This window comes from Molothrus ater, chromosome 2 (genome assembly GCF_012460135.2).
Source record: "Molothrus ater isolate BHLD 08-10-18 breed brown headed cowbird chromosome 2, BPBGC_Mater_1.1, whole genome shotgun sequence".
Lineage (NCBI taxonomy): Eukaryota > Metazoa > Chordata > Aves > Passeriformes > Icteridae > Molothrus > Molothrus ater.
The window spans coordinates 7842173-7852286 of NC_050479.2; the positions used below are offsets into that span (position 1 = coordinate 7842173).

At 48.0% G+C, this 10114-nt stretch overlaps 1 protein-coding gene across 1 annotated transcript; it reads right to left on the bottom strand.

Annotated features, from left to right (window-relative positions):
- Positions 1–4240: 4240 nt before the first annotated feature.
- NYX (nyctalopin) lies at positions 4241–9160 on the bottom strand. The gene is made up of 2 exons (XM_036388006.1): positions 9139–9160; positions 4241–5706 (listed from the first exon to the last, which is right to left on the bottom strand). Exons 1-2 carry the CDS (start codon positions 9158–9160, stop codon positions 4307–4309), a joined length of 1422 nt encoding a protein of 473 aa, XP_036243899.1. The 3' UTR covers positions 4241–4306.
- Positions 9161–10114: the final 954 nt, after the last annotated feature.

The window sequence follows — 10114 nt, forward strand, 5'->3', positions numbered from 1 at the left end:
ACTACTTTGAAGGTTATTGCAGCAGATCCTTCAAACTCCACTGATCTCTATCAGATCTGGGTGGGGGAAGAGGAAGGATCAGTATTTGTAGTGTTTCTGCAACAAACCCATTCCTTGATTCTGCAAAAGCAGGCATTTACAATCTCTGTTTTCTCACCCAAACTAGCCCTGTCTCCTGAAGCTCACACTGGAGCAGGAGTGACCATGACAGACTATTTCCTTGCAAGGCTTAATATCCTCCAGAGCAGGCACAAGAGTTTTCTGGAATTTAACTCAGTTGATTTGGTTCTTCTTGAATTTGTGAGCACAAAAAACTATTTAAGGAAAACCCAACAAATTAACATTTAATTTTTTAAAAAGCTATCAGCCAGATGTTGTGAAGACAAGAATTAGCCAAAATAGAGCACCCTTGTAAATTGGCCATGAAGTTCCTGAGTGCTGGCTGGCCAGGTGCTGTCAGTCTCAGACAGCAGCTGCTGCCTCTCTAGAAAAGGACAGCAGTTCCTCATGTCCTGCACTTCATGTTTTTTTCCAAAGCAGGAAATATGATAATCCACAAAAGAAGCAAAACAGCCAATAGCTTCATTTCACAGGAGAGTTACAGGCAGTAGCTGCAAATTTAAAGAAAATAGAGGGGACACAAAGGTGTTCATGTTAAAACATTGAGTATGATCCAAGGGGAGCAACATAGCAACAGAATTCTGAGACTCACAGGTTATATCCAAAAGTCCAGTTGTTTCTTTCCTCTATTTACACTGAAAACTTCTCCCCTCTGCTCCAACAGTAACTCTGGTAAAGCATGAAAACCAGTTGCACCAGTGCAGAGCAGGGCAGTGTCAGCAGGTACCACACATTACAACAAATTTCCTTCTCCAGGACCTCAGGTGCCTGGGGACACCAGCTCTCTGAATAAACTTCAGTCAGAAGCTGTATCCTAACTCCAGGCAGCTCACAACCATCCCTTCCCACTGTTTCAAATAAAATCTCAGCACCTCATGCTGAGGGCAGGGCTGGGAGCACCACTTTGCTGAAAAATATTAGCAGTTATTCTAAACAGACAAAGGTTTGGCATTTTTGGAGGTGTCCCAGTCCAGAGAGAGATTTTGAAAACAGCACTGATTTGTGAAGGGATTCTGAGCCATGGACTTGTAACCAGCTGGTTCAGGTTTACCAGCTGAAGCACAATTTTGCAGAGTTTGGTCTAAGAAAATAAAGAAAAAACCCAAACTATTTATCCAACAAAATGTAATTGTGAGTTGTCACCTGCCTGAGTAATCAGAGAAACAAGCCATTTGCTAAGAGTTTAGAAACAAGGATCATGAAAGAATGAAGCAGGCAGTTCTAGTGTCTCCTCACGGAATGAGCAACCCAGAGTAGAGGAGAAAAGCAGCCACAGGCTCACAGACCTTTCCAATCCACTTGGAGTGCCATGTGCAGCTGCTCTGTGCCACTGGAAACACACTTTGCTGATCTCTCAGCTCAGAGCAGGATTTCAGAGCAGGAGAGCAGAGAGTCTGTCCCCATTCCTGCAGGGAGGATGAAGACATTACACCCAGCACAACGTCAGCCACTCTCTCCAGGCTGTGTCAGAGCAGCACAGGGAAAGCTCTCTGGGCCAGGCAGGTGTTTGAGCACAAGAGACACTTAAACCATCGGCCCCAAGGTCAGTGTCCCTGCTGTCACACAGCTGAGTACAATGTCCAGCCCTCTTGCCCATCACCTGACAGCACAACCTCTGCTAAAAACAACATTTTAAGATGCTTCACATTCAGATCTGCATCTTGCAGGTAAAGCAGGAGCATCTTTGAAGCACTGATTGACTTGAAAGCCACTCAGCAATTGCACAGTGAGGTGATCTTCAGCTTTTATAGGAATATTAATCCCAGTATTACCTGGTGGGACGTGCCTGGGCTCGTCTGGCCCTTGCTGCTGCACCAAAGGCAGCAGCTGTGGTTGGTGTTTCACCCCAGAGATACCTTTGGCCAGCTGGGTACTGCAGCCTGGGCACTCAGAACAAATCCAGCGTAGCAGGAACTCAGTTTACCTCTGGTGGAAAAGGTTCAGGCCACAGTGAAGAGGAAAGGAGAGGATTCAATTGTAGAGTTTTAATCCAGAGTTTTATTCCAGGATGACAGACCTCTGAATCTTGTAACAGCTCCCAACAGAATCCCGACCCCGTCTCCTTTTAAGCCTGGGGACAGCGGGAGGGGAAAGGAGAGGTTGGCACACCTGGGGGGTTGGGATAGGTGAAACAGGAAATGGCATCACACTGCAACAAGCTTTAATGTGCCCCAGCACAGAAAATGAATTTGTGGGTTATAAAAACAATTCACTCATGAGGCGTCTGTACTTATAGGAAGTGAAATACAACCATTTGTGTCCTACCATCTGTACCAGGCCTATTGCTAAACCTCCCCTGACAGGATGAAACAGTGCTCCTCTAAAGGCATCCTTAGCCTAATATGCCTCTACAGCACCAGGCTGGACTAGGTTTGAAAAACAGCCTCTTATAATACTCAGATGAATTTAGCACTTAAGAAGATTAATGGATTCATAAATAGCCTGGAAATCCAAACTCATTGAATTTAGTTCAGGGAACAGGTCAAATAGGCATTTATCAAACCATCTGGCATTCTGATTCCCTGGGGAAACTGTGCTCAAGCTACAGATAACTGAGAAGCCATTGCAGGCTTGGTTTTCCCTGTATTCAGCTTTCCTCTGGAAATCTCTGGCACTAATTAGAAAGCAGTAGATCTTTTTGGACAGAAGTGTATCTCTATATAGTCACTTATATTTTCAAGTGCTGCTGCTTAACACAAACATAAGCACAGTCAGGTTCTAAGTGAAAGTACTTATGTTGCAATAAATAGCTTGCCATTTGCTCTAGGCCTGAAAGGACACTAGTGTGCACCCATTTGAACAACCTACAAAAGAAATCACCAGAGTTGTTCAAGGATCTCAAAAAAACCCAAAACCTAGGTTTGAGCACTTAATTTATTTTTGTAAGTAAAATATCAAATTATTTTATTAATATGCTTTGATACATAAAACATCATCTTTTCTGGTCATATTAGCAGCTTTCATTGAAGATTTCAAAGATAAAACACTTAAGATACCATATAAAAGAAAATTATCAGTATGGCATGATAGTACACACTACATGGTACATATGTTTCACAGGCCCTGGTTGCATTTGTCATCACCATGCTCTGCCCTTGCAGCCATGCCATGAAACAATCTACAAATAAAAAAATGTATTCCTTGAAACAATATATTCACTGAAAAATTAAACACATTGAAATTATTGGAATAAGTAGGTTAAGTAGCTTTGCCTCAGAGAAGAATGTTTGGACAAACACAGGTCCATCTGATTCTCCTGCACCAGTAACAGGATAACAGGGGGGGAGAAAGCATCAAACTCCTGCCTGTGGTCACAGCCAAAATACTGTGCCCATCCCAGATCTGCCTGGGGCAGGTGCCCCCCTGGGCACTTTCCTTGTTTCCATGAGGCCTGTACATGATCCCTGGATCTTTCCATGAGGTCTGTACATGATCCCTGGATGTTTCCATGAGGCCTGTACATGATCCCTGGATGTTTCCATGGGGCCCGTACATGATCCCTGGATGTTTCCATGGGGTCTGTACATGATCCCTGGATGTTTTCATGAGGCCTGTACATGATCCCTGGATGTTTTCATGAGGCCTGTACACGATCCCTGGATGTTTCCATGAGGTCTGTACATGATCCCTGGATCTTTCCATGAGGCCTGTACATGATCCCTGGATGTTTTCATGAGGCCTAGTGCTGCACCCCTGGATGTTGCCCAGGACTGCCCTGCTCCCTCCTGCACCCACTGGGGGAATCAGGAATAGTTTCCTGTTGTTCAGCAATACCTGCCGTGGGTGTGGGTGTCTGTCAGGACACGAAGCCTCCTCTTGCTCTCATGAAGCTCAGTCACCATGGAACATCTTGCTCTCTCAAGCTGGCCCAATGGGACAAACACCCCACAGACCCCTCTTCCCTCCTTTCCCAGCAGGAACATCACACATCTGTGGGCAAAATTCAGCCTTAGTGCTGCTCATCTCCCTGTGAGCATCCAGGAGGCTCTGGGACACCCACAGGGCAGGTTTGTCACCCAGAGTGGGACCCAGATCTCACCAGCTCCCAGGGGAATCTGGAGGCAGATCCAACAAATCCAACCTGGAAGAGTTTGGAGCCCTTTACCTATCAGAGGCCCACTCTGATGACTAAGTAGGTGCAGGGTCTAACACTTAAGCAGAACCCCTGCTCCATGCAGCCCTTGGATTATTTGCACAGCAGAACAATCACTGCCAAAAGTGCTGGGAGGTACAAGGAACAGGAGTCAGCCTCGGTTCTGTCCTCCCCCACGCCGGAAGAAACCCCTTCAGTCTGTCCGTCCGGCTGCGTGCTGTTACTGTACACTTCAGTGGCGTTTGCCACCTCTTCAGGAAGGCCCATGTGGAGCAGGAGTTTGGAGATAAGGCTGTTGAACTTGCTCTCTGTGGTGGACCAAGGCTCCTCGCTGGGGGTCGGCCGCTCGGACGTGACGTTCAGCTCCTCCGGGTCCAGGCAGAAACCTTCAGGAGACCTCTCGAAGAGAACGTCCGTCAGATCGACGCCAGCCACCGAGGAGGGGGAGGCACACGGGATGTCCCTGACCAGCCTGTAGTTCTCCATCCACTCCTTGAGCCACTCGAGGCGGCAGTCGCACTCCCAGGGGTTGCGGAAGAGGTACAGCCGGCCCAGGAAGTACACGGGCTCGAACACGGAGAAGGGCAGCGTCGTCAGGTTGTTGCTGTTCAAGTGCAGAGCCACCAGGCTGGTGAGGTTCTCAAAAGCCCCTTCCTCGATGTAGCTGATCCTGTTGCGGTCCAGGTAGAGGAACTCCAGCTCCCCCAAGTCCCGGAACCAGGTGTTGGAAATGTTCCTGAGAAAATTCCCCCCCAGGTTGAGCATCTTTAGGTGCCTCAGGCCATCAAAGGAGTTTTCTGGAAGCTCAGCGATCAAGTTGTCATTCAGGTACAGGTACTCCATCCTCTGACAGCCCTGAAAAGCTCGCTCGTGGATGACATTTATCTTGTTGTCCTGCAGATTCAGGTATTTCAGCTTGGTCAGGCCCTGCAGGGAGTTATAGGCCACCGCTTCAATCCTGTTTCTCTCCAGGTACACATGGGTCAAGTTCTCCATGCCCCTGATGGCGCCTGGGATCCTTCGGAAGTTGTTCTGGAAGCAGAACAGCTCCTGCAGAGCAGGCAGCTCGATGAAGATCCTGTCTGGGATGTTGAAGAGGTTGCAGTCGGCCAGGTCCAGCCTGACGAGGCGCCGGAGCGCGGTGAAGGTGCGCGTGTGCAGGTAGCGGATGTACTCGTTGTGGGCCATCTTCAGCTCCGTCAGGCTGGGCAGCCCCTTGAAGGCGCCCGGCGTGATGAAGGAGATGTTGTTGTGGTTGAGGGACAGGGACTTGAGGGAAGGCAGCGTCCCGAAGGCCCTCTCAGACAGGAACTTGATGCTGTTTTTATCCAGGTTGATGGAGGAGGCCTCGCAGGGGAACTCGCTGGGGATCTGGCCCAGCCCGGCGCGGTCGCAGCGCACGGAGCAGCTCCTCTCCGGGGTGCACACACAGCTGGGAGGGCAGGAGCGCACACAGGCCCATGCCCCGTGCACCTGTGGGAGCCAAAGGATCACTGCCACCCCACAGAGAAAAGAATGCATCATTAGCAAATTAATTAGAGCAGTAAAAAGACATCACACTCTCTTTTCCTCCCCTCTAGCCAAGCTAATTGCCACCTGTACACCAGTGCTGACTGAGGAGCTCTTGTGGAAAATTCCTAAAAATCTTCTGGACTTTCTAAACCTGCTGAGAATATGTCACCTGGAACACAGACTGATTAATCCCTCTCCCCAAGAGGGGGCTCACCTAGAATTCAGTGTTTCTCAAGTGTCTCTTTTGGGTTCTCTCTGCTGCCTGATGAGGACATGGTTTGGCCAGGGAGCAGGCAGAAATGCATTGAAGGCCAGCAGCTGTGGGGGGGTTACAGCATTCCTGGGTGTGGAAAAGGGGATGGCAGTGTATGCTGAGTCTGGCAATGGGCAGGGGAGATCAATTAATTGCCCAAAGTGTGCCAAATTCATCTTTTCTTTCTTTTCCTTCCTTCCTTCCTTCCTTCCTTCCTTCCTTCCTTGCTTTCTCCACCAGAGCCATGAGCTGGTGCAGCACTGGAAGGGGAACTCTCAGCTCTCAAGGAGATGAAATGAGTGTTTGAAAACATTTTCCCACTGTGTGGGAAACAGCGTGAGTGAAAACAAACTAAGAGATATTGTTCAACTGCTGGCTTCATGATCTCATCATAGATGAGAAACTCTGCATCTCCAGCAGTTTTTGCTACTTTGCCAGTTCTCAAGAGTCACCATAGTGCCTTATGTTTGATGGGAGCAGCCACTTTGTCCTTGATCAGCCTGACATGGGAGGTGCAAGGCTGTGGTTTCCTCCCAGGTTAGTCCCACACAGGTGGGTGAACAACAAGGAAGAGAAGAAGGTTCTTGAAAGAAGAGCAAAAAGGAGCAAAAGGACTGGGAGACATCAGCCTCCACAGACAGGGTTTTTGCAGTGAAAAAAAATCCAGTCAAAAAAAAATCTGAAAAGTGATTTTTTTTTTTTTTTTTTAATTCAAAATGCTTTTCCCATCTGAAAGAGAGGGAATTTAGGTTAGATATATGGAAGAAATTCTGTACTGTGAGGGTGGTGAGGCCCTGGCACAGGGTACCCAGAGAAGCTGTGGATGCCTCAGCCCTGGCAGTGCTCTAGGCCAGGCTGGATGAAGCTCTGAGAAACCTGGGCTAGTGAAGGTGTCCCTGCTCGTGGTAGAGGGCCTGGAATGAGATGATCCTTTAGGTCCCTTCCTTTCTCTGATTCCATGAATATAAACTCATTAGAGAGAAGAACTGAAGGCAGTTTCCTTAATTGCTGTCCCAGACACACCCTACCTCCTCCTCCACAAAATCAGCAGCCACACCAGCAACCTCTGTGTAGTCACAAGCACAAAATGGTGCTATTGCTGCTGACTAGTTTTCTGCTGCAGTTTATTAGCTCCCACACAATCACAACCCTTTTTTTCTTTTTTTTCAGCAAAACATGAGACACCAACAGCTTTACCAACAGCCACCTCTACTGTGCTGCTGGGATCAGGGGGGTTTCCCCCATGCTCCTGCTGAGTGTCCAGAGGGGGAAGCTCCCAGCAGCTGAGCTGCCTCTCCCTGTGGTTGGCAGCACAGGGATTGCCCACTACAGCTGCATTCCCATGGGCATTTTTAACAGGACAGGCCTGTGAGGTGATATGCCCAGAAGCATCAGCTTCAGCAAGCATCAAGTTTTAATTTTGCAGTCCTTAAGGCTTTAATGTACAGGACAAACGATAGTTTGGGCTGCACTTGCTCTGCCTTTCCTCCATCCTTTCTAAAGACAACATGCATGGGGCTGTATTTAGGAGTTTTACACTACCTGTGTAGAAGAGACTTGCAAAACCAGTTGTTGGGCAAGTCCCTGCTGAAGGGCATCAACCCAGGAGCTGCCCTGGAGCCTGGGTCTGTTCAAACCATTCTGGTTATTGCATGTAGGAAAGGTATTCAGATACACAGAGAGCATCACAAAAGGATGAGCTGGGGCCTCTTCATCAAAATTCAGGTCTCATCATGCCTGGGCACACTATTGTGACTGGAGAATTAGCAAAACAACATCACTTCAAGGATAAATGATAGTGAAGGACTCTGGGAGGTGGAAAGGATTTCAGACAGGTTGTCAGGTTTGTTTGTCTGCTCTTCCCCTTTTCCCCATGCCCTTATCTAAGAGCCACAGCTAAAGGAAAGTCCCCTTCAATCCTCCTGATAACAGCTGGAGTTTAAGGACAAGAAGAGGAACAATAAGCTGGTCTCAGATTGCTCTTTCTTTGTGCAGTCTGCCCAGGGGCTGCCTTGTTTGCTCCCCTCTGCACCAGCCCACCCTCTGCCTGTCAGCAGGGGCATATGTTGTTTTTGTTAGGCTGTTACATAAACTCAGGGCCAGACAGATTAAGGATTTGCCTGTTCCCAAATGTCTGGCTGCAGGTGGTTGTCTGGAAAATGATGGATGCAAGGGTTGCCGCTGGTAGGGAGCCTTGTGTGGGTTCAGGGTGACATCCAGAGGGGCATTTGTGCATGGGCTGTCCCATGGGTGAGGCTGTCCTGAGCAAGCTCCAGCTGCCCCAAGCTCAGTCACGTTCCTGGCCTTCAGAGCAGACCTCCACCCACTGCTGTGCCCATGGTGGGCAGTGTAGGAATGAGCCTGCTGATAACCAGATCCCCTCCTTCCCCCCTGCTTCCCCTCTATCACTCAATAAAGGAAATGTCTGCCCCAAGCCATATCCAGCCTGTTTTCCTTATACACAAGTGCCAAATCGGGGTCTTCTGCTAGGGGCTTTTCATAGCAGGCTTCTAAGATCTCTGTTTACAAGAGCATTTTGCAATGTGTGGGACGTGGACAGCAAGAGTGTAAGAACCATCCAATGAGAAAATATCCCCCCAGCAACAGGAGCTCAGAGAAACCCCTCAGCAATGGGCAATTTCCCCTCTCTCCCCTGGAAAAGAAGTTGGAAAAAATCCTCCACATGAACTGCACCTAACCCTTGGGAGAGCTTTTGCTCAGGGCAAAAGAGATCAGCTCTTCCCCATTTGTGAGATCTCCTCTGATCAACATAGCCTGAAACATTCCCATCTTTCCCACCTCACTCCTTCCCCTTCCCTAAAAAAGGGCAGCAGCTGGAAGCTTTCAGCCCCTCAGTGACACACTTGAGCACTCGAATGAGATGTGTGAAATAGAGCAGTAAGGTCAAAAACATTTGTGACATTAAAGAATAAAAAAATCACCTCCCATGGATGATATCTTTCACTCTTTTAAATACTACAGTAACTCAATATTTGGAAGAAAGAGTGAGAGACCAAAGGAAAAGAAACAAAAAATAAAGGTTGCAGGTCTTAAGAAGAGTAAAGAGACAATGATTACAATAATTGAATATTTAACCACCACCTTTCCAAATGATCTGTCTAATCCACTACTGGATAATGCAGAATAAGAGTATACTCACCAGTTAGAACGATGGCAAACATTACCTTGATTATTCTCTACTGGCATTTCAGGTCTGGCAAGCAAACTTAAGGGATCTAAAAGCACACAGGAAGAATAGAGACGGGTTTCATCCTCTGTCATTTCCCTGCATCATTTTTCCACAAAAAGATCTATGTTTAGAAAGGAAGATGAAGGAAAACGCTCTTCTCTCACACACTTTCAAACTGAAGAAGTCCCCAGCACCTTCCTGGTGAGTATCTGTCTTCCACCACTGACCTTCTCAGGGAATCCTGCAGCTTTGTGCCACTGCTTTTCAGGAGTTCATCTGCGTCCTTCCCACAAGCCATGCCAAAGGCAGATTCCTCTCATCTGAGGTGGGAAAGGATCACCAACAGTAAGGGACTGGCTCTATCCCCAGGAAATAGGTGCTGGTACAGAGGAGTGTAACCAGCTCAGCATTAAATGGTGGAAACCAAAATTCCCAACAGAAATCCCGACAGGATGCGTTCTTACCTGGCCAGGCAGGTGGCTGTGTCCTCCCTCCTGCTCATGAGGCTGCCCTTAGCCACATGAGTCAGTCCCTGAAAAGTTGGCATTTTTTTCTCACAAGCTATCATTTAATGGCAGGAAAATCCTCTGTATCAGAGGAGGATTAGCAGAGATGGAAGAATGTGTCTGTCCTCTAAAGCTCCCAGAGTGAAACAGGGATTGCAGACGAAACAAACGGATGCTTCCTCCCCTCTGCCAACCTGCTCTCCCCCCACCATTAAAAAAAATAATACAGTCCAGAATTGGACTGCTGCCACTCAAACAGTATTGCTGAAAGTCATTACTCTGCTCCCCATTATGTAATGGCAGAAGAGGTGGGAGAGTGCTGCCCAAATGGAATTAAATTTGGGGGCAATCACAGGCTTATGGCTTGCCTGCACTGAGCTCTACAAACAGATGTGACCGTGTTCACAGGGGTCTTGGGATGAGGGAAGAGACAAGGATCT